The 25547-nt window shown below is 35.7% G+C and overlaps 1 protein-coding gene across 2 annotated transcripts in view; it reads left to right on the forward strand.

The window, feature by feature from the left end:
- Positions 1-25547, forward strand: part of THOC1 (THO complex 1) — a 62759-nt gene that overhangs the window by 25860 nt on the left and 11352 nt on the right. The window contains exons 5-18 of one of the 2 annotated variants that reach the window (XM_036741391.1): positions 1431-1549; positions 2005-2053; positions 2876-2971; positions 7388-7470; positions 8618-8691; positions 13968-14076; positions 15041-15172; positions 16492-16592; positions 18866-18932; positions 19149-19199; positions 19296-19366; positions 22701-22796; positions 23467-23532; positions 24688-24771. In XM_036741391.1, the coding sequence (XP_036597286.1) occupies positions 1431-1549; positions 2005-2053; positions 2876-2971; positions 7388-7470; positions 8618-8691; positions 13968-14076; positions 15041-15172; positions 16492-16592; positions 18866-18932; positions 19149-19199; positions 19296-19366; positions 22701-22796; positions 23467-23532; positions 24688-24771 (1198 nt within the window). Of the gene's footprint in view, positions 1-1430; positions 1550-2004; positions 2054-2875; positions 2972-7387; positions 7471-8617; positions 8692-13967; positions 14077-15040; positions 15173-16491; positions 16593-18865; positions 18933-19148; positions 19200-19295; positions 19367-22679; positions 22797-23466; positions 23533-24687; positions 24772-25547 lie in introns of both variants that reach the window. The other variant, XM_036741390.1, reaches the window with a different exon arrangement.

Raw genomic sequence — 25547 nt, forward strand, 5'->3', positions numbered from 1 at the left:
ATTTCTTCAGTTTGTCAGGGCTTGAGAACTTAAATTTTATAATGAAGGGCTGTATCAAATTTAGTTGTAATTTAAAGGCAAAAATTTTTTCATTGGGGAAAAAAATAACACTTGTATAATATTTTTCAAAGTTCTTCATAATAATGTTTAATTTTTTGATAGTTTCACTTACAGGTGTTAAATTAGTATATCTCTTCTTTCAATTCTTATAGCACCATCAATTTGCAATTAATACATTGATTATATAATATCACTTATTGCCTTCTTTTTGTTCCCTGATTCTAACATATTGAATTTTTCTTCCCAGCTAGATTGTAAGCTCTTCAAGGGGAGGGACAACCATGTCTTAGACATTTTCTGTTTCTTCCCACACTACATTATAATAACTCACATTTATATACGTGCTTAGTATGTGCTGTATCTGGAACAGGAATCGAGATCTCCTAACCCTAGAGCCATCATTCTTTTCCGTATACCACAGTACCTCTCTAGCACAGTATAAAATAGATAGATAGTAAAAGGTAACAGCAATTGATATTTACATAGTGTTAGTTAGATTCGCACCCCCCTTGTTTGGCAGATAGTGTAAATGTTATTAGAGAAGCATGGCTTAGTGCATAGAGAAGGAATCAACCTAGGAGTCAGGAAGACCTGCCTCTAATGCACGGGCTCTGGGACCCTTAGCGTGTCACTTTACTTCTACATTTCCAAGTCAACTCTTTGAGACTGAAATTTCAAGGCAGTGCCAGTTTATATTCATAGAAGTAGTTTCCTCACATGTCCAATTCAAAAGAGTGTGTGTGTGTGTGCACACATTAACATCCATGCATCCATACATGTACATGTGTGTATCCATTGTGTGGATAAAAATTCATCTTCATTTTAAAGATAAAGAAATTGAGATTAAGTGATTTGCTACAGAACTATACAATTAGTAAGTGGTAGAGCTGGGACTTAAAATTGGACTCAAGACTGAATTCCCATGTATTTAGAACTAGTATGTTTTCTTGGGGAAAAAGCTTTTCTTATTAAATAACATTTGTTCATCAAGGATTTTTTAATAGCATTGACTTTAAAAGATAACATCATGAGAGAGAGATACAGAAATTGGAGATATAATGAGAATACCCTAAGTGCTAGGGATACAGGCCCAGTCTTGTGTTTCTAAGGTAGTCTCTGTTGTCAAGGAAATCACATTCTAATGGGGGAAGGGAACAGATAAAGTGGGAATACAAAAGAGAGGTGGCTGAGAAGTGGCATGGAATCTGATCTCCATTATTCTTTTTTTAAAGTGAAATAAATCTCCCTGTGCTCTTTTTTAAAGAGTATTTTGAGTGTCTGTTTAAAAAAAAATTCTGCATTATTCTTCATAGATTATATAAACATGCAATTCTCTAAACTTTCTAATTGAAATATGCCCCCACTTAAAGGTATTTGTACAGCATCTACACCTTTTGTACTATTGGGAGATGTTTTGGACTGTCTTCCTTTGGATCAATGTGACACAGTCTTCACCTTTGTGGAGAAAAATGTTGCCACTTGGAAATCAGTAAGTTTGTTTCTCTTTTTTGTTAACTCTGTTTTTCCTCTTATTTATCTTTCTGGAAATCCTCCAGTATTATAACAGTATATCATGTAATTCTCCCTATACTGCTAGTTTGAGACAAAAGATCACATATTTGATAGTGGTTGAAAGGATTATCCCTGTGTAAATTGTACTGGGTGTCCTGAGATGACTTGCATTACTCTTAGATTCCTAGAGTCATGTGAGAATCATATCCCTGGAGAAAATTGATCATGCAAATTTGATCATGCAAAAGCAGTTAAATGAAGCACTTAAGTATCAGGTATTCATCTCTCTTGTATTTCTGAAATTAAGTTTTTTGTAATTGAAGAACAAACTTAGTTTGTTACTAGATTTCTTCTTTTGCTGCATTTTTGGAAGACTACTGTAGATAATGGAACATGCTACAAATTCCATGTAATAAGTTTTTTTATTTACAGAATACATTCTATTCTGCTGGAAAAAACTATTTGTTGCGCATGTGCAATGGTAAGTAAAAACATTTAAAAGTATAAACGTTATCTTTTTTGTGATTGCATTTAGATTTGTGGGAATTATTTAATACAAGAAACAAAAATCTTAGCATTTACACTGTGAACATTTGGCTAGTGACATGCAAAATAGAGTATAGTTTTATTTCTAGCTACTGGAATCAGGAAAGACCTGAGTATGAATCTTATTTCCATACTATCTTTGTGACCAGAAACGAGTCAGTCAGTCTTTCTGAGCTTCTGTTAAATGGCGTTAATAATACCTACTTCCTAGTGTTGTTTTGAATCATATATTTAAAGCACTATGTAAAATATAAGCTTTTACTATTATTGTTTTACAGCTTCTTCTTTGTTAAAAATGTTTTTGACAGCCTTAAGATTTCAGGAGACTTAGAGTAATTCCCTTAGGGTAGTTGTTGCCTAATGTTTTTAGTCCATGGGAAAAGTATTCCACAGACCATTTACTCCAGTTCTTGCTCCTGTAATAAATAGAAACAGAAAAAGGGAAATGACTTTGAGAACAGGGGCTATATCTTATTTTCCTGTGTATATACTAATCATAATGCATTGTATATAATTTTGTTAGGCAGATGACAAAATTAATGAGATGACATTGATTACTAATAAATTATATCTTAGTCAAAGCTAACATCAATGCTATTTTAGATAAGAATAAATAGGGGGACCTTACAGACCACACTTAGAGAGCTGCTGCTTGTGGAAGAATATCTTTGACTATGTAGTTAAAACACTTGGGTATGGTTGTAATAAATAAAAGGTCTTCCCTTGTTTCTGTTTTGCTTTCATTTCTATATATTAGATCTCCTAAGAAGATTATCAAAGTCCCAGAATACAGTGTTCTGTGGAAGGATTCAGCTTTTCTTGGCCAGACTTTTTCCTTTGTCAGAGAAATCAGGTGAGATTTTACAAATTAGAACAAAGGACTTACATCTGACTTTTGTACGGCTGTTAAATGGATTGTTGTCTATTATTCCTAGTAATGGAACTTTAACAAAGATAATAAAATAATCATAATTGTGTAATTTTGTAAAAGGCATAGTAGAAAATTATTGTTTTCTGTTCTTCTAGTAGTAGATAAAACCATAGGAAAAAAATGCCTTTTATTCCTAAAGTAACTCTTTCATTTTAATTGAACCTTACTTTCCAAAATATTTTCACATCCTTTATCTTATGTCTTCACAATCTCTGTGACTTATGATTTTTTTCCCCCACTACTTTTTTTTTTTTTTAAGAAAGTAGTTGAGGCATCTAAATAGTCTCTAAGCTTTTGGGTTTATATTTATGGATCCTGAACCGAATTTTCAGACATGGTTTCTATCATTCTCCATTGACTTCATCAAGAACAAAAGTATATGTCAATTAATTTAGAGTCTCTTATTACATTCTTTATAGAACATCTCTACTCCTCCTTTTTAGAGGATGTTGTATAAACTGTAGTAATTGTCATGATCCTAGATATGTTACAGATAAGGAAACTGAGGCTGAGAGCAGTTAAGTGACATGCCTAACGTCATGTAACTAAGAATCTCAGGCAAGATTGAACTTGGATTATCTTGATTACATGCTTTCTTCAGACAAAATGTTCTTGTACTTGCATCATAACCATCCAGAATCCCATGATAGACTTGACTACAAAGATGACTTTCTTCAACAGTTTATTGACTGTTGACATAAAATAAGCTATTGAGCAGGGAGATAAATGTTCACTCAAAGTATTCCCCAGCATTGTGGAAGATTTTCTTTGTAAGGTTCAGGAAAAGACTTTACTCCTAATAGAAGGGCCCACTAGATACTCTTCTTTCCTTATATGTTAATTGTATTCAACTACAAAGACACATAAGTAAAATACACAGGAATATGAAAGATTGAGCCACACATAATAAAGGAACATTGGATGAAAAGATGAAAATTATGGCATGAAGCTGCATAGGTAGCCTGTTAAATTAGTCCGTCAAAGTGGATAAGGTCTGTAAATGAATCTTTCAGGTTGTTGACAACAATATGGTTCTGTAATGATAATTCCAGAAATTCAGAAAGGATAGTAGTAAGAGGAGCAGGAAGAAATCACATTATTTTTACACATACATATATACATATATGGGGGGGAGGAAGGGGAGAAAGAGAGAGAGATGGAAATAAGATGGTGATACAGCATAGTGGAGAGCATTTGGGTTAAGATAACAGAAACACAAGTAATATTATCAACAAAGACTACTACTAAAGACCACCTTGTCACAGGAAGTAGATTTTGATCTTAAGCTTAGCCTGGCAGCATAGTACACAATTAGTGGGAAACAAATTAAACAGATAGCTGTTGGAACACTCTTAATATTTCTGGCAAAAGCAGAGCTGCTACTGATTCCTTAATTAAATGATAACTTCATCTTTTAAAAGATAGAGGCACCAATGAGAGTAAGTGCATATTATGGAAAACTTGGTGGAAAATTATTACTGAACGACTTCAGAATTTGTAGTAGAAGAGGAAACCCAGGGTTGGTCTGACATGGTCTAAATAGGTTTCAAAATAGGTTTAGTTAACAATAGGTTTCAAAAGATAATTTTCTTTGGACAAATCTACAGGGGAAACCAGTCCAAGAGGAATGGAAAGTTCTCAAGCAATACATTCTGAAGGAACAAGATCAGTTCTGATGAGGAAGTATTATTTAAAGATGATAATATAGATACACATAACTCATGGACCAACTTAAATTTTTAACACATGTATTTTTAAAATGTAAATTAAATAGAGGCAAGTTAACTAAAGTTCAGATTGGTGAAGGCAAAGAGGGTAAGGGTTAGCTAAATTGAGGAAAAGAGAAGGCTCAAAGAAAGGATTGGCTACTGATGGAAAATGAACGCTATAGGGGAGAGGGTTATTTACCTTGGAGAAAAGATTGATAAAACTGCCAATGGAGGAATCTGGAATAACAATAACAAACAAGAAAGCTTAATTTTTGCTTCTGTTTTCTCTGTCAAGGAGAAGGGTATTTGTACTGGAAAGACAACAGAATTGGCTAATAGGGAACTCATTTCCAAGTTTAACAGAGAGATAGTAAGAGAGAGAGACCATAGATGTTCATAAGTTCAGGTTATCAAATACAGATGACCTATAGCCTAAGATAGTAAAAGAACTGATAGATGTAATTACTAAGCTACTTACTGTCAGTGATCTTTGAAAAGTCTTAGAAGGGCACACATTCTGCTTTTCAAAGAAAAGAGAATGCATTCTGCAATTTGTAGTCCAGCAAAATTTGACTTCAATTTCTGACCAGAAGGGATTCGTTTGAATATTTTAAGTACAGGTTATCCTAAACTAGCTTCTTTTCTTTTTTGCATATTACTAGCTCATTGGAATGTTGTAGATTCAGTATACAAAGAGCATTTGACAAATTTTCCATAATTTTCTTAAAGGATAAATATGGAAGGACTAGGTGATAGTTGAATAACTGGACTGAACAAGTAATCATTAATAGTTTAGTATCTCTAATGAAGTGCCCTAGCGATTTATACTTGAGTGTGTGCTATTTAATATTTTTATCATTAACTTGAATAAAGGCATAGATTCATTATCAGATTTGCAAGTAATACCAACTGGTATAGCTAACATGCTAAATAGTAGAGTTGAGATCTAAAAATACCTGGACAGTCAAAAATGTTGAATCAAAACTCCTGAGGTGAAATATTTTTGTTTTTTGTCCAGACCTAAGATTTCATCTACATAGGGGCCTCCTGGTATGGAAACTCAGTTCTACCAATACAGATGACCAATTTCTCTGTAACCTAGAGTCTTAGATGGCTGAGGGATTTGAAAAGTTAAGTGATTTACTTATGATCACTCAACTAGTGTGTGTCAGAGGCAGGAACTGAACCAAGTTCTTCCTGGTTCCAAATTCAACCTTCTGTCCTCTACACCTACTGCCTCACAAGATAAAATTTAAAGAGATAAATATAAAGTCTTATACTCAAATTCATAAAACCATCTCTAGTACAAGATGATTAAAGATTTGAAGGGGTTTAATAGACTGCAAATTCTGGGTCAACAGAATATTGTGACAGCATGATAATCTAATATGGTCTTTGGCCGCATTACAAGAAGCAACATTCATTGCTAAGGAAGTGATGGGCCCTCTTTGGTCTGTTCAGGTAGACCATATCTGAATTATTGTATTTAGAATTGGGCACCACATTTTAAGAACAATGCTGATAAGCTGGAGATTGACCAGGATGATGAGAGTGTCCTTGACACCATGCCACATAAAGATCAGCTAAAGAAACTGGTAGGTTTAGCCTATTTAAAAAAAAAAAAGGGATGTATTGGGAGTTACAACAGCTGTCTTTGAGTGTTTAAGAGGCTATTATGTGAAAGGAGAATTAAGATTTGTTTTGCTTGGCCCAGTGGGCAACACTAGGAATAAGTGGAAATTTCAAAGATTTAACCTAAGTTTCCTAACAATTGGAGTAGGATGAACTGTGTTGGAAGATAGTAAGTTTCTCTCATGAAAAGTCTTCAATTAAGGGCTTGAGTGCTCAGTTGTTGACTGTGTTATAAGAAGAGATTCTTGGTTAGACAAAGGCTGGACTAGATACCTTTTGAGGTGCCTTTCCAACTCATTCTTTGGTACCATCTCCCTCCCCTGCTAATGGCTTAAAAGTGGGCAGGGAGGGGAGCCTCTAGGTATGTTGAGTAAATCTTCTATGCAGGATTTAACAAAAAACTTGGACAAGAATCACACAAGATGACAAGATAATTGTGGCCAGGTGAGCTCCATTACTCTGGAACAAATCACGGATTCATCAAAGTACCAAGTATCTTGAAATGGAGCCAGGTATTATCTGTGAGAGAGGTATCATTGTTTTTGTTTTTTCCTTTGAGATAAGTGAAAGCAGAGTTTAAACACCATGCCATTCTCCAACCTTTCCTACTTGTTTGAAGTCCATTTCTGTTATATTTCAAGGATACTTCATAATCCATCTTCTCTCCAGAATTGGTAATATACATAGGGAAGCCACTCCTAGTATTCTCTGATTTTCGAAAGCTTGTCCACCCCCTAAAAGTAGATTAGAGTTAAAGAACTAATAGGTTTTCATTGAAGATACTTCTTTATAAGTGAATTTCAAAAAGGATTTGCAAACCAATGGCTTGGTTTTATTTCTGTCTGTAGAGGTGGTAGTTTGGTTTTTAGATTAATTTGCTGTTTTAACTTTATATCATCTTTGCCTTTCCTGCTACAAGTACTCCAGGTCTTTGAATGTTTTGATACCAGTAAGCTCTTTCATCATGGCATACATGTTTTTGCTTATCTTTAAACAGGCCTTAACTTACAAAGTCAGTTTAATCTCGAAAATGTCACTGTTTTCAACACCAATGAACAAGAGAGCACCTTGGGTCAGAAGGTGAGAACTGTTTTGAATTTTGCTTTCTGAATGTTACAAGTTTGTTTTTAAAGAAGGGCTGATGTCAATTAGGATGGAAATGCATTTTTACTGAGAGCTATTAAGCATTAGCAAATTTTCTTTTTAAAGATTTTTGCATATTAGTCTTGACTTAAACTTAGAAATTTCTGGTACACTTACCCTTCAGCTGGGGACACTATTAAAAAACATTTCTAAAGCAAACTAGACAGTTGAGGCTGATTTTGGTGTATAGCCCAGGTGCCTAATGTGTAGTAGTATACTAATAGTTATTATGGAATCTATACTTGCATGTACAGTATGGCTCTAGGAAACCATTTAGTGCTCCAGCTTGGGAAACCAGAAATTCCTCTGTCTGCATTTGGATCCATTTTGGAGGTTGGGAAGGGCCATGAGAAAAAAAAAGATCAAGCCTTTTCCCACTGTAAATTCCAGGGAACAGTCCTTTTCCCTTGGCTAACAACTAGTTACTTCTCTTTCAAGTTTTTTCCCTTTTGACTTCTAATACTTTTGCTTTTGAATGGAGATATTTTTCTGGTTATCCTCTGGTCTGTGTTGTAAAACAGAAAATAGTTCCATAGCTTCCCCTGTGCTTTTAGCCCTAGAGCAACTGAAAACACTACCTTGGACAGTCAAGTAAGGAGATGGGGGGGAGGGGCGTGGGATGGTGACAAAGGTAGCGGTCCCAAGAGGCAGCCAGAAAAGTTTGAAGGAGAATTACAGAAAAATCTCAAACAGTGGAAGTAGGGAGGAAAAAATGCCTGTAACCACTGGGCATATCTTACTCAACACATATGGAACTCCCTAAATTAGAAATGGATCTTGGTCTTGAACTTGGGGACTAGGAGGGAGCATACAAGTCTGGATTCAGTGTAACTTAGATCATCTTCCTTTGTCTTCATAACTACATTATAGCCTTAGAATGCCAAACTGACATGACACATCAAAAATCATCTCACCCTGAAGTGTCAGGCATTATAATAAGTCTAAAAGTGTGCCTACAGTATCTTATAATATTTTATGATCCCCAAACTGCCATAATAATGGCTACCTGTTAAATATAGTGGTCTAGAATTCTGGCATTGTTTATGTCCCTGAAAACCAGCCTTGTCCTTCTTATTTTTTAAAGCACATCGAGGATAGAGATGAAGGAATGGAAGTAGAGGAAGGAGAAATGGGAGATGATGAAGCTCCAACAAGTTGGTGAGTTTGGGGAATTTTTATTATTGTGTTTACTATAACAGTATAACCTTTGCATCCTGCCAAGTACTAGAATGGGTACAGGACCAGGGTGGAGGAAAAAGTGGTTTTTAGGGAAGGTGGCAGGGAGCTAAAGACATACGTCATCGCCTTAAAAGTTTTGTAAGTTAATGTGGCCATGGTGGTGGATGTCAGGAATAGTAATATCTTTGATTAATATGGTACTTTTATTTATTACTCTCATATGTTTCCATAGGAATGTTATAAAAGGGGGTTGGATTCTATACTAATTCTAGTACTGAACTAATAAAGAGTGGCAACTAATGTCATGGCCTAGTCACCGGAACATCATTGTGAAGTAGCTGAGATTTGTCTTTGGTACCTTTCCGAAGTATTTCCAAAAATTGCCATTGGTTTCTCAAGCTCTCTGTACCTTTCCTCACCCTCTACCCCCTTATTCTGATAATTTGAGTGTGGGTTAATAATTGCTTAATGCATGTCCCCTCATGAGATTTTTTTGCACTTTCAAAAGAGACTCATGAACCCCAGGGTTATAAAAGGGAGCAAATGTAGGTCATCTTCAGCTCCCCTGCGTTATAGGAACATTGCATCTACCATTGGGCTAGTTTTGGATGCCTTACTTTGTATCAGCTTTTCTAATAGCTGTCCTCTCCCTCCTGTCCCCATTCCCAACCAGTCCCTCATTTTGCTCACAGGGATGTGAATAAATGAGGACTTTAGAGGTCATAAAATCATAGAATTCCAGCTCTTGGAGAAACTTTAGAAATCATCTGTTCCAAATCCTTAGTTGAACAGATTGGGAAAGTGATTTTGTACAGCATCTTCAAAGGGGGATTTTTTTTTTAGCCAATCATTCCAATCTCTTTTTCCCATTGAGAGCTTTTATTAGTAAGGAGCAGAAAGGCAGATGAGTTTGTCTTCTTTCCATTTCTCCTTTGAGAAGCAGGACAGTATAATGAAAAAGAAAGTTTAACTTTGATAACTTTGGGTAGCCTAAGACTAGGAAAGGACTTCAGCAAACATCTATTCTAAAGCACACTTAATCAAGAATTCCCTGTACAGCATACCCCCAGAATGGTTACCCAGCCTTTGCTCGCTAAAAACTTCCACTGAAAGGGAAATCACCACCTCCCTAGGAAGCCAATAAACTTTTAGATATTTCTCGTCATTAGGAAATTTTTCTGTATATCAAGCCTAAATCTCTACCTCTTTGAAACTTCCACCTGTTGCTCTAAGTTCCTCTGTCTTCTGGGTCCAAACAGAACAATTGTAATCCACGATAGACCTTCAAATACTTTGATAGCTGTCTTTTCTCTAAGCTAATCATACCCAGTTCTTTCAGCTGATCCTTAGCTGGCAGGCTTTCACCATCCTGTTTGCCCTTCTGGGTGCTGTTTAACTTTACAGAGAATATCAATTTTCTTCCTAAATCGTGTCTTCCAGAAGTATCATAGTACTTTTGATGCAGACTAAGTTTGAATTAGATTTTGACTTTGATATCACACTCTTAATTCATACTGAGCTTTCAGGCCACTAAAACACTCAGGCTTTTTTCAGGTGAACCAATATTTTGCCATAGTTTCCCCATCTTTTACTTGTTAAGTTGATTTTTTTTTACACCAAGCAAAAGACTTGACAATTATATTCCCATGTGAGTTTTCCTTATGAGACCGTGAGATAGGCAGCAAGGCCCTGGAGTGGGGAGGATCACTGGTTCTGGGTTTTAGAATCTGAGAGTGTGGGAGGTCACACAGTACTGCATGGAATGAGCAGCTACTTTGAAGTAAGAGGACACGGGTTTCAATCTTGCCTCTGATGCCTCCTACCTGTGTGACCTTGGGCAAATCACTTAACCTCTCTATGCCTCAGTTTCTTCATGTATAAAATGATGGGATTAGACTATGAGGCCTCTGAACTGAAATCTCTTCTAGATCTAGATGTTATCCTGTGACTTAAGTTCAGATTCTGCCTCTTTCACATAGTCCCAGTATGACTATGGACAAGTCATTTAATTTCTGGGACTCCATTTTTTTAACTGTGAAATGAGGAGACTGAACTAGATATGTCCTCTAAGATCCCTTCCAACTTGAAACTGTGATTTTTTTTTTCAACTATATCCCTTCTCTTTTCTTCCTCTCCTTGAGTATGACTTGTGATCCTCACAAATTTCCCCTCCCCCAAATCTGGTCTCCTTCACAATTTCAGAAAACTGCACACCTTCTAAAACTCTTCTGTTCTCTCTCCTGCAGTCTTCCAGCACAGCTGAGACTAGTTGCATGCCTTGTTTGTCTAGCTCCTTGGGGGAGTGGTATTTCATATAAATCAATTTTTAAGATAAATTTACCATTTGTGTCAAAATTTATTTTAACCATTTTTTATGAAATCTTTCTAAAATGCATTATACCTTACTTAAAGTTTAGGTGGAAGAACGCTCAGAGGCCATCCAGTCCAAACCCCTTATTTTACAGATGAAAAAACTAGACTCGTGGAGGTTAAATGACTTGCTCAGGGCACACAGGTAGTAAGTAAGCTTCAAGACCAGAAATTGCACCTAGGTCCTCTTAATTTCTGTTTCCATTGTACATTGCTATAATTAAACTTTTAAAAATTCCAAGACAGGCCATCATCATCATAGCTGGTATTATGTGGTGCTCTGCTACAGGCATTATAATCCCATTTTGCAGTTGAGAAAACTCCAGAGCCTGAGAAATGAATTGACTTTGCCGTGGTCACATAGTTAAGTGTCAAAATGAGATTTAAACCCAGGTGCCTCATGACTGTAGCTCCAGCATTCATTCCTTACCATACCATGCTTTTTTTTTTTTATAATGAGCAATATAGTAATTAATACCTTTGGTAGGTTTCAAGGTTCATAGGGCTTGGTAAATGACTCTGGACTGTGGTGCTTTTTTAAAAAGTAGTTCTTTTAGGTTTTTTTCTAGTTCTTCTCTTTTGTCCACCTATCTCTTTTCTGCCATATCTCTTAAATGAGAACTCTTATTCTCATTCTCAACAAAGCTGTGTAAATTGCTTCTCTTAATTTACATATCATTCTAAGATACTGAGCTCTAGGGCAGAGTCTGACAGGGTCTTTATACCTTTCCTAAAGAGAAAGTGCTTAGACTTTGTAATTGTTTTCCTCCTATTTTCAGTTACTTAAAGCTGTGTTCCAGATAGTTGAGGTTACTGAAAATTTGGCTTTTAAGTTTTGCTCTGAAATTCTGTGATTCTGCATGTGAGTGTGAATATGTTTTATACTTAAGGATTTGTAGTTTTGCTCACCTAATATTCTTTGTGCATGGTGTGACTGAATTAATGTGACTGATTTTTTAATGAAATACCTGAATTTATACATCCAAATAAGTGTTACCTTTAGAGTAGTCACCTTGGGGAGGCTGTACACTTACTCTGATGATACTACCACTGCTCAGAACATTTTTGGAGCTCTCTTTTGGGATTGCCTTCAGAACCACACAAGAAATTCATTCTCATTCCTTTATAGTCACACCTCGTTTTGGACTGAAAATGACATGACCCAGCTTGATCTGAACGACTGTACTCACCAGACTTTGTTCCAAATGTCCGTTGGCTGTTTCCAAAAACAAAATCTACCTTCAAAGGAAAAAAAAAGTGCCTCTACTGAGACTATTAAAAACAGAAAAACAAATTGTTCTGTAAGAGTCAAGAGAGGAGATTGGAAAGTATTCTGAGCAGTGTCAGCAACATTTGAGTAAGTGTGTGGCCTTCCAAGGTAATCACTTTGAAGGGAACAACACTTGGATGAATAAATTATGGTATGTTTGATTAAAAACTTTTAATAGTCACACCATATACTTAGAATTGTATATAAATTCATTTTTGGTAATGCAGACATGTAGAATAGCCAGTCGAAGAGTGGGTGTTGTAATTTTTTTAAAAAAGCTTAACAAGGTAAGGACTGTCATCATCCTGTCTCTGAATTTTAAAAATAAAATGATCTTAAGAGGTAGTGAATTACCTCTCATTGTAGGGCTTCTAGTGAGAAGTGGATTTCTGCTTGTTAGGGATGTCGTTGAGGGGATTCACATTGAGCTATAGATTGCAATAGGTAGCCTCTGTGGGTCATTTCCCACCCTTAGATTCTGTACACCACACAGTGATGTAGTGGAAAGATCACTAGTCAGGGAACTCAGTCAAATCCTAGCTCTCATGCCTACTAGCTATTACCCTGGGTAGGTCATTTAACCTTTCTGAACTTCAGTTTCCTCATCTGTAAAATGGGGAGAGGGTACTAATACTAAATACTCTTGAGAGACAGTGTGGTATAATGGATTAGAAGTAAGCTTCAGAGTCAGGAAAACCTGAGTTTAAGTCCTGCTTCTAACATTCTGGCTGTGTGACTTCTCAGTGCCCTAAATGCCTCTCAAGGATTCTCAAAGAGCCAGTCTGCCTTAGCAAAAGAAGTTTCCTCAGTAGGTGTTCCCTATACCCATGAAATCACAAATCTAGCTTCCTCCTCTTCCCCTTCAGTCCTCCTAACTTGCACCCACCTCAAATGGTTGTTGTGAATAAAGGCCTTTGTAATCCTTAATGTAGCCTAGTATTATCATTACACCATTGCTATAGCCACAGGCTCTATATTGATTATGAAAATAAGCAGCTGTACCTGTAATCTGACTTTCTGTTTATGCCTCAATCCATTTTACTAGCCCTCAATTCAATTCAGCAAACTTAAAACCTGCCTACTTAATGTGCAAGCTGCTCTGTAAGGTGTTGGTAATATAAAAACAAAAATGACATCTTAAAAGGAGCTGAGATGGGAGGATGTGATATGGATATAGACATGTGTATATGTCTGATTGTATATAATAAAGTTTTATACTTATGAAGTTGATTTTTTTTAAACCCAAGCATAAACTATGGATGGCATGGCTAGAGAGTAGTTCATTGGAAAAAGATTGGAGATTTTAGTGAACTGCAAGTTCAGTGTGAAACCCAGAGGCGTATTTGGGTTTGATTTAAGGTAAAGCTTCCTGACATTTAGAGTTTTCCAGAAGTGAAAACAGGCTGCTTTGGTAAGCTCTGAAGACCTCCCATTCACTTGAGGGCTTTCTTCAAGTGAAGCCTAGCTTTGTTCTAGAGAGGAGTCTTATTCAGGAACTAGTTGGACCAAATAGCTTCCATAATCCTTTCAACTTTGAGATTCTGTCATTTTATTTGCCTTAGATACTTTCTAAAGAAATAGAATGATATAATTAACATACTGTTTGTTTCATTAGCTCCATTCCAATTGATTACAACCTATATAGAAAATTCTGGTCACTTCAAGATTACTTCAGAAATCCTGTGCAGTGCTATGAGAAGATTTCATGGAAAACTTTTCTCAAGGTAAATTGCTTCATTAACTTCATGCTGTTATTCCAATTTTGTAGTTTTCAGAAGTTAAATTGTAATTACTATTTGAATTGGTGTTCATGTGGCATATATTAAGGAATGACTTTAATTTCTTTTGGATTTAAAAGTTCTACTTATAGCAAAAGTGTGAATATAATGGAAAAAGCACTGGGCTAGACCATTTGCTAGTTCTGTGATCTTAGACCACCTTAACCCCTCTGTTTTTTCATTGGAAAAATAAAGATAGTAATACATATTCTGTCCAATTCACAAGATTGTTGGGAGGATCAAATGAGACAGTGACTGTGAAAGATTTTTGTAAATTAAAAAGCACTGTGCAAATGTAAGTTAGCATTCTTATGGTAGTGTTCAAGAAATGTTTTACTTAATGATGAAATTAAACTGATGGGGATAATTTAACAGCAACTTTACCATGCTTAGAACTGAATTGATGTTGCTGTTTATTTTTTCACTTTTATATTTTATTCACAAGAAATATTAGAGTAAAATAGTTCATCAGATACTAGATATAGAGTTGGATAAGTGCTGTGAAATGAGGAGGATGAGCTCCTGAGAGGCTAAGGGATCTGCCCAGCATCACACATCTATTTAGTGTATTGGGCAGAATTTGAACCTACGTCTTCCTGACTCCAATTGAAGGGTTCTTTTCTACTTCTGCAGTTGTTTAAACAGTTAATCTCATCAGAGGATATATGTAAAATATCAAAGCTTTTCTACAGTTTTGTCCTATATCCTAACTACATTAAGGAGGGATAATTAACCTTTTAAAATAGTGAGAAATTTTATTTGATTGATAAGTATCTCAATTATATTTTCCATATTTAGTATGTTATAATATGTGAATAAGCAGTAAATGTCGATTTTTCTAATAAATACAAGGAAACAGATTATTTGGTGATTTGGGAAGATAAAATTAATTAGTATTTTCATTTTGCAGTATTCTGAAGAGGTTTTAGCTGTTTTTAAAAGTTATAAACTGGATGATACTCAGGCCTCAAGAAAGAAATTAGAAGAATTGAAAACAGGAGGAGAACATGTATATTTTGCAAAATTCTTAACAAGTGAAAAGGTACAAAGCCTTCATTTTCACAAATATCCAATTTTTAAAATTCTCTTTACTTTTTACCACCTGATATCAATTTCATGCTATATTCAAGTTGGTTAAATGTATTAATTAACCATGTTTAGACAGTACAATCTGAAGAAAGCTGCAATTTCTGTCTTATATAAATAGTTCTAATTTGAACTTGCAGGATGGACATGTCTAGGAAAGATTGGTTTGATTTCATGTTTTTTGGGTTTTTTTTAATTGGGCTAGAAATTTCTTTTGAACCTCCATATTACTTAAACTAGGCTAAGAAAGTCTTTAGGAATGTACACTAAGTAAATATTTTGTTTTTGTAAGTTGCTTTTTTTAAACATAAGTGGTTTCTCAAGTGCTTGAAAATAATTTTAGGTTAATTTCTTTTTAAACTTATTTACACAGCTTATGTGGCAAAACCTTTATTTACAAATACTGCATAGCTAATTTTCCACCTAAGGCCTGTTTTGAAAGTTCTTTCTTATCACAAAGTCTAATTAATGAAGTCTTGCTATTTTCATTTATAAGAAAAGCATTTTAAGTATACTTGTTTTAGAAGAGAGCCAGAAATGGCAAGAATTCATAACTGACAGAATTTCAGAGCTGGAAGGGGCATTACAGATGTGTTCAGTTCTGTTGGTTTACAGAAGAGAGTAAAGCCCATGTATAAATCTTCCTGAAGGTCACATAGTAATAATCTTAAACTGCCTATAAGAGAAAAAGGCAACCAAGAAGGTGAAGGGCTTTGAGAACATATGAAGATTGATCAGGGAAATTTACGCTGGAGAAGAAAAGACTTGAGTATAGAGGAAGGAGTGTTCAAATATTTAGAGACTTGTTATGTGGGAAAAGGTTTAGATTTGTTCTCTTTGGCCCTATAGGTTTGATGTCAGAAAAAACTGTGTAAAAATTAGAGCTATCCAGAAATAAAATAGACTATTTAGAAACATCATTTTTAGACATCTAAATCTTTCCACTAGCTATCTATACAAATACTGTATTTTACCTGGTTTCCTTTTTTGTTAAAAGATGAAGTTCATACTTGTTGATTTTCATCTGAAACTTAAGATCTCTGCTCAGTATATGCCCAGTTCTCAGTACTTTGGATACAAAAAATTGCTAGTCATTGATAAATATGCATGATAAGAAATAGGCCAATATATTTTTTCAATGAATTCTTCATTGTTGTATTATTCATCTTACTTTTCTGTAGCAGAAAACTATAAATTTAGGCCAAGTTTGACTTTTACATACATAAAGTAAATATTGTTGTTCTTCTCCTGTGTTTGTCTTTTGTGTGCGTATAGCTTATGGATTTACAGCTGAGTGATAGTAACTTTCGTCGTCACATCCTTCTGCAGTATCTCATTTTATTTCAGTATCTTAAGGGGCAAGTGAAATTCAAAAGGTAAGCTTATTGTAATTATTAATTTACTTATTCGCAGAAGCCTGAAAAATATAACTAGAATTACAAAATGAGGTTAGCTGTAAGTAAAACTGGACCTAGGTTGCCTACTGTTTCTTCTTTCCACTGTATCTAAGAGCCCCTTTGTGAATAAGGAACACAGAGCAACCATATGTTTGCAGCGGATATTTGCTACTTTAATCCCTAGGGAATTGAGGGTGTCTGCCAGAAAAACTAGAGAACAGGGATTTATTTATCCAAAATTGTATTGCCGTTGTAAGGAAATGGATTTCTAAGGATTGAATTATAGTAAATGTATGACATATATGTTAATATTCTATTTGAGTTATTTCTCCTACTCTGGATAATTTGGGAACTAGCTCTCTAGAGCCAGTTATATAGATGATTGATCTGAAGTGTACTTTTCCTTTTCCCAAGATGGGTAAGGTAGAAACTGGTGACCACTTTTGGTTTGGAGAACCCATGAGCCCTAAATATGAGGATCTGAGTACTTCCAGGAAAAGATCACATCTAAATGGGCAGATCTAGGAACCAAAGGCCAAATACATGTTCCTACTAACAATCTGTAGTATGTGCTTTTATATTTGTCTTTTAATGCAATCTGTTAATATTCTTCCTGACCAATGGGGATCTCTGAACTTTCTGGGAGAGTACATTTCTTACTGGTAGGTGAATGTTCTAGATCTAGCCTTAGGGAATAGCCTTGTATCCCTATACCTATTCTGACCCAACTCGGGTCAGAATAGTAGTCTCATTGTTTTTTTTACCTCAGCTTGTCTTCTCTTGTGGGCCTTGTCATTCATACTTCTTCCATAGCAACTCCAGCCTTATATCCCAAGCCAGCTCATGGCCTAACTCAGTAGCCATGAATTTGACAACCCAACTCACCAAAAAAAAATCTTAAGATTATCTCCAGATAAAGTAGCTTTTTTAGCTTCCTTTATTTACATATTTCAGTCTCATAAAACTTAATCAAGAAGTGTTTTCCAATGTAAGCATTTCTAGCGTCAGTTAAACTATTTCCCTGTTGTCATGTCTATAATTGAAGTGAGAGAATCACAGCTCCTTGTACTACAGGCAGTAGCCTGTGTAGTATTACTGTGAGCACTGGTAATGAGCCTAACTGCTCCTGCTGATTTCCTCAACTGAGCAGTCCCCCGACTAGTCAGACTATCAGTAAGAACTAGTAACCACGTAAACATAATAAGATTATACTTGAAATTGTTATGGTTGAAATGTTTATTTTTTTTTGAGCTGCTTCTATCAGAGGCAGGTAGATTTTTTTGTATATCTGCTTTTCATTGCTACAGAAAAGAGGAAAAACAAATTCCTACTAAATACCAACAGCATAAAGTCACAAAAGTGAATTGTGTCTCTATGCTCTTGTTGCTTCTCTGACTGTTTTAGCGATAATGGCTATGAATTCAATGAAGAAAATAAAAAACAAAGTATAGTATTCACAAATATGTAACTGTATAGATTTTATATTCTATTTTTAAAATGTAATGGGGTGGGCTCATCTTTGATTTCATTATTATGACAAAGTTCCAGTGTGGAAACTCCTTTCTTCAATACTAAAAACAACCAGAAGCAAGCATTGTGACCCTTAACCCTCTTTGCCTCAGTTTCCTCATTTGTAAAATAAGCTGGAGAGGGAAATGGCAGACTACTCCAGTATCTTTGTCAAGAAAATCCCAGTGGAGTCACCAAGAGTCAGACACAACTGAAATGACTGAACAACAACAATTTACTTCATTACACACTACTGGTGTGTATCAGAGGCAACACTTGAACCATGCCTAGTCTTCTTGGCTCCAGGGCTGGCTGTCTATACAGTGTACACCATGCTACCTCTCAGGATGCAATAAATTTAGGAAAACTTCTTCCAGGCATCATTTGTCACATTTGCTACAGTTACATTTTATACTTGCAGATATATTGTTACATATATATGTATACATACATATGTATACACACACATATATATTAAAGCAAATATATAAACTCTGTCTTAGCCAGTGTATCAAACTGAAATAGAAACAGAAGTCACTAAACTGAACATAAAGGATCCCTGCAGACTGCATATCGACTTAGAAAACCATATATTAATATTGTCTGTTTTATTGTATTTTTATTTCTTGTAGTTAAATATTTCCCAATTACATTTTAATCTTTTTCAGGCTTCACTAGGGAGTGCTGTGGGCCATGAATTTGACATCTTTTTCTTTCGTGGTCTTTTTTGCTTTCTTTTCTAGTTCAAACTATGTTCTAACTGATGAACAATCCCTGTGGATTGAAGATACTACAAAATCAGTCTATCAAGTAAGTTCAGTACAAGCCATCAGTGATCAAAATCTTGGAAATTTGGAGTTTTCTCTTTTATGAACTAGATTTAGCAGTTTCAGCCTCATATAGGAAAATAAGGATAACATTAGTTCAGGTACGGGACCACAAATACTTTTATGGGGTCTCTGCCTATAAACCATTCATATGATGCAGAACGTTGTTGAAAGCTTAGTGTGTGCTTTCTGATCACAGCTACTATCTGAAAACCCCCCTGATGGAGAGAGATTTTCAAAAATGGTAGAGGTATGTATCTTATATTATTGTTATTTTTGATACCATATAGAATTTTAAGTATTTCCATTCTTCAGATGTCAATCATATTTGGGTATTTTTTTCTAGCATATATTAAACACTGAAGAAAATTGGAACTCATGGAAAAATGAAGGCTGTCCAAGTTTTGTGAAAGAAAGGTAAAAACCACAATAAGAATATCAAAAGTATTTTTATATATTGTGTAAGATGATGATTTTTCCATTATGTATAATTTTTTAAAATATCCTTACGTACTTTGATACATCTGTGTTCTCATAAATGTGAGTATTCCCACAAGACAAGATTACAAACCATCCATATCTTCTCATTCTGTGCAACTCTTGTATATCTCTCACCTCTAACTATGTTCTCTATAGAGAGTCCACCCAAAATACTAGAGGCCTTTCCTCTATCTGTCTTGATGTTATTTCGATACTAGTAGAACACATGGGGTATCCATCTGTTATTCCTTATTTTTATTATATGACTAGTCCACTTCCTCTTTTAGTCATATATCTCTTGATCTTTTATGCATCTTACTAGTAATTCTTTGTTGCTAAAATGCTACAATGTAGCCATATATACATTTTACACATTTCTCAATTGTTGAGTGATCTGTAATTCTAATTCTTTGAACACTGCTGTTCCGTGTTTGTTGGCCATATAGCATCAACTTAAGAATACTGGTATTTAAAAGTTGTCCAGTCCAAATAGGATGGATCTAGTATCGTTGATGGAGAAGATAGTTATAAAAGTCTTGACAGATCTTTTCCATTGTTATGTGTTTATTGTCCTGCTTCCAGTTTCACCCTTACTCTCAGAATGATCGAGCTTAATTCAGTCTAAAAACTTTCTGTAAACTTGTCTTTCTCTCCGCTATTTCTTACTGTTTTATGCTCATAATCTTGCATCTTCCTCTTCAAGAATTTGCAGATTATTTTAAAGCAGCATTACTCTCGGCTGCCATGTCTTTTCATTTGTGTTGCCATTTGATAAGCATACCAAGTGTTTGGTGGTTGAGGCAATTTATAAGCCCTTTTGCCCCCTGTTTATGGTGACTGATATATATATATGTTAAATTTCATAGAAAATAGTAGCTTGTGTTGTCTGTTATTTTGTTTACTTTTAACATCAGTAAATGAATAGATTTCTCTCTCTGATGATTATCAGCTGTGTGGCATGCATAAGATCACTTACATTCAGAAAAATATTTAGTCACCCAAGATAGCAAGACAGTTGAATGACGTGAGTCATTTCCTTTAGTAGAATGTCCACTCGTAAGTCATCAGACAAGGGTCTCATATTTAGCACACCAGAAGTTATAGGCTTATTTATAAACAATTTAAAGTTTATGATACATAGTACTCTCTTTCCCCCTTTCTGCCATCCTGCTACAATTACAGCAGAAGCTAAAAGAGGTTGCACTGAACTGAGGACCATTTTGCATTTTTCTTTTTTTCGTGTGTTTCTATGATCAGAGAATTTATCACCAACTGACAAGTTTACTTCTGGTGAACCTCTCTGCACTTAATTAGGTTCATTGTCAGAAAACAAGCATTGTCTATTACTGGGACTATATATTCAAAGTCTTTAAAGCATGGTGGAAATCACCAAAAGCTTATATTCAACTGGCCTAGCCTTTGAGAAACCTTAGGATTGCCTGCATGCCCCAATAACACTTGAGAATAGGATTTTTATAGATACATATATACATAGATATAGATATGTAACTGATATGTGTGGCAGAGTTTTCTGTATCAGTCAGCAGGGATTTATGGTGTGAATCATTGGGTTAGGTCCTAGAAAAGATATATACACAAAGAATGAAACCTTTCTTTCAAGGAGCTTACATTCTTTTGGAGAAAATGAGATGGCAAGGAGGGAAGTTAGGGGAACAGAGTGGGTGGGGGGGGCGAGGTCAGAGAGAAAAAGTGAGCGAGAGAGAACGTCAGCATTTATTAAGTGTATACTGTGTGCTAAGAGATGGAGATACAAATACAAGCAAACAACATAATACCTGCCTTCAGGGTGCTTACATCCTTTTCAATTCAATAGGTTTTATTAATATCCTTTGTTTTTACACTGCCTAGATAGCCCCCTAATGTATTGGAGGCCAAGATTGTTCTTTACAATTTCTCATCATTCATCTTCAGCTGTTTTGGGTTTTTTTCCCCATTTACTTTGATGTAATCGTTATACATACATGTACCCATACACACACACACACACACAGTTTTCTTGATTCTCCTTATTTCAGTTTTCATGAGTTCATGTAGGTCTTTCCATGCTTTCTATATTCATCATTCTAATGGGAGACTGGAAAGAGGGAGGGCCATTAATGCAGTGGTGTGGTTTGGAGTTGGTGGCAAGGAAGTGAGGTGGAGACCTAGATCTATGCCATATAAGGCAAATGCTCACCTTTAAGAGCCCAAGTTGTTCCAGGAGCTGAGTCCAAGATTCCTATGAGGAAAGGACAGGGACAGAATAAATATAATAAATATAAGATAGGGAAAGAAGGCACTAGAAGTCAGAGAGATTATGAAAGACTTCATTTAGAAAGTGGTGCTTGCAAAAAAAAAAAAATTAAAAAAAAAAGAAAGAAAATGGTGCTTGAACTATACCCTGAAGAGAGGAATTCTGTGAGGCAGAGATGAGGAGGGGCATGTATTACAAGCATAGGAGATGGGCATTGCAAAGGCGCAAAGATGGGGGAGAGAGTGCATGGGAAGAAGCCCAGTTTGGTTGAACCTTAGAGTATGAGAAGGAAAGTAATCTATAATGAGGAGGACAGGCTAGGTTAAGGTCAGGTTGTGATGGACTTTAAAAGCCAGATGGTTTATATGTGATCTTAGAGGCAATAAGGAGGCATTGAAGTTTATTGAGCAGGAGGGTGATATGGTTACAGCTGCATTTAGGAAATAATTTTGGCAGCTGTGTGGAGGGCAGACTGAAGCAGGAAGAGATTTGAGGTAGGGAGACGAATTGGGAGGCCATTACAGTAGTATATACAAGAGATGATGAGGGCCTAGACTACAGTGGTGGTACCTGTATGAGTAAAGAAAAAGGATCAGATGTGAGAGATGTTATGGAGGTACAAATGTTAAGATTTGGCAGCAGATCGAACATGTGGGGTGAGGGAGAAGGAGAAGACACGTATAACACCGAGGTTATAAAACTGGGAGACAGGAGGAATGGCGTATGGGGACATCCTTTTATATTCACTTCAATGCATTAGCTCCTTTCTTTTTGCCCATTAGTTACTTCTCACTTGAGACATTCCCAAAACAAAACTGTCCTGTTAGTTATTGAATTGTTTTATGTAATTTCTTGCAAATTGTGGTAGTTCTCATCTAAAGCAGTGTAATGCATAAATGTAAAACCTTTCATCTTAAGAAAAGTGTCCTAAACGTATTTCCTTATCAGATCTAAAATTTCTTCACTTTTCCTAACCACGTATAATTCCAAAAATAGTGTACATTCTATTTGCCGTAGACCATCAGAATCCAAGCCTACAAGAGTCGTACGAAAGAGAGGCGCGCCGGAGGATTTCCTGGGAAAAGGATCCAGCAAAAAAATTCTGATGGGAAAGTAGGTCAGCTTGTCTTCATATCTGGGCCAGGATTGGTAACTGTATATTTGATATGTTTGCTTTTTAAAGGTACTGTTACAGAATTTTTATAGTTTGTTGCTGTCAAACATCACTTGTTTGTTTCTATAAGAGTGACCAAGTACAACTACGTTCCTTATCATGCTGATCCTGCAACCGCTGTAGCCTTTATTTTGGAGGTTGCTTAGAAAGCCTGTGGATTCTTTCTGCACTGTCTCTTGTTGAATTTTGGGCCACATTGAGCCACTTTACTTTCATTGTGCTAGGTTGTCATGATCGCTGGGCTGCTTGTGCTCATGAATACGTTTGAGAAGAATTAATGTGTTCAAATACTGTCCCTGCTCCTGTTTCTCCCAAAAGATGACATAGGGAGAAATGATTTCACTGCTTAGTATAAAGGTATTATCAGTGTGGTTAACTGAAAACTTGTATTTCCTTAGAAACTTTAAGCAAATATTCAAAAGTCATGGTTCTGGCCCTTTGTGAACTTTATTTTTTTAGCATGAACCATCGTATTCTGCACATTTTTTTATTTTTTAATGAGTCTTTATTTTAAGATGGCTTAAGCCTACAGAAGTGAGTGCCTTGTTGATATCATTGTATTTTTTGACTGGGATAATTATAGGGGTATTTTTGTCTTTTGCTTTTCAGTGAGGAGCTAACAAAGCTTTGGAATCTCTGTCCTGATAACATGGAAGCTTGTAAATCAGAGAACAGGCAAGTGAAAATTGTTCTATTTCTGTGTGACCTTAACAGGAATAAAGTCATGACTCTTCTCCTAGTGGCCTCAGTCTTTTTTTAAGCTTTGAACCACAAGAAAAAAATTTTAAGATATTGTTGCGAACAACAATAACAAAAAGAAAACAAACAGGAAAACCTGGGTTTTCAGGTATCAAATCCTTCCAGCTTTGTCTGAGGTAGGCAAAATAGTGATGCTAAGATTTTATGAAATCTTATAAGCCACAAGTTAAGGGTTTGTGTGGTATTTGTAACTGATTCATTGAGGGAGGTACTTGGTTTGCTTTGGGAAAGCTCAGTATTCTGACCATCTGAGGTAATTTACTTAGTTATCTAATACATCAGAATTTTCTTTGACAGTTTTGCATTTCTGTATTTTACTTACAAAGTGCCCAAATGATGCTCTTTAACCTTGATAATAAAGGTCTAAAATAAGAATGAAAGTTAAACCCTTGATAGTAGTGTGGTTGATATTAACTCTGAATGGTAAAAAAAAATTTCAGGTTGGAAAATATTTTATGACACCTTACCCCCAAATCTGAGAGACTTTGTTTTTATGAGTGGCAGGATATTGAGAAACTTTATAGCTCTTAGGTTATACAAGAGTTGAATTATTCAGTGTACCTTTTGAAATCTGGACTCAGGAAAAAAGATTACCAGATTCTTCTTTCCTTTTCTTATCACCCTCATTGGCCCTTTTCTTCCCCACTCCCACCCCCCCATGAAAAAAATACATATCTTTGTTAAACCAGTGGAATGCTTGTTTGGGGACATTTACTAAAGCAGAGGTTCTTCACATTTTTTGTGCCACAGATGCATTTGGTAGTCTGCTGAAGCCTCTTCTCAAAAATAATGTTTTTAAAGGCATAAAATGAAATATATAGGATTACAAAGAGAACCAATTATACTGAAATGTAATTGTCAAAATATTTTTTTAGAAATTTCACAGACCCCTGACTATGAGCCCCTGTACCTAAGAGAAAAAAAGACTTTACAACTGTAGATAAAATCAAAATCTTCCATTTCCATAGTTTCTCAGTAAGATAAGATGCCCTTTGAGAAAGAATAAGGCATATATATGAAGGAAACAGTATTAAAAATATGAAATCTTGGAATTCTTTTTCCAATGAACAGGGAATACATGCCAACTTTAGAAGAATTTTTTGAAGAAGCCATTGAGCAGGCAGACCCAGAAAATATGGTTGAAAATGAATATAAGTAAGTAATGTTTCCCACGGTGTAATTTTAAATTTCCTTCCATCTTCAGAAGAATTTAGGTCTCCAGACAAAACTTTCCATCTTGTAAATCATTAGAGTAATGATATCTTGGATGTTGGGGTTGTTTCATGTTCTCAATGAGATGACTCTTTTGCTATCATCATTAAACATACAGGGGTAGAACTGGTCCTGACAAGAAAATTTTACAAAATACGCTGAGAGTACAGGTGGTGCCCTTCATGTAGAACAAGACATCTTTTTGGGGGGTACAATTGGAAATTTTGAAAATGCCTAAATGATATAAGTTTGAGAGTAGTATGCTCCCGTGAATTGAGCACTGATTTGAGGAAAGTAACTCCTAATCTTGATGATTCTGATTCTGAGGCTAAGCCTTTTTTGGCCACTCCCAAGTCTGCACCTGCTAATTTTGCCCTCTGCAATTTCAGTGTGAAACTTCTCAAGTACCATCATTGCTACTTAGTAGTCATTCTACTGTTCTCTTAGAGATTCCCCTTCTTGTCATTTTCCATACAAACTGCACCTTCTCAAGCTATATCCAACAGTTCCATATTGATAGCAGCTGCCTTAGTTTCCTGATTCACTAAGACTAGTCCCTACAATTCCCATCCCACTTCTTAAAACTTCCCAGCAGCAATATCGTTCACTCTCATCACCCAGTCCCAGAGTTGGAAGGCACGCAGCCCCAGCCCAAAACATATTTCCCCAACAAATACCCAACCTTTGACTGAAGACCCTCAAGTGAGGGGAACCCATCA

This window comes from Trichosurus vulpecula, chromosome 1, assembly GCF_011100635.1.
Source record: "Trichosurus vulpecula isolate mTriVul1 chromosome 1, mTriVul1.pri, whole genome shotgun sequence".
Classification (NCBI taxonomy): Eukaryota; Metazoa; Chordata; class Mammalia; order Diprotodontia; family Phalangeridae; genus Trichosurus; species Trichosurus vulpecula.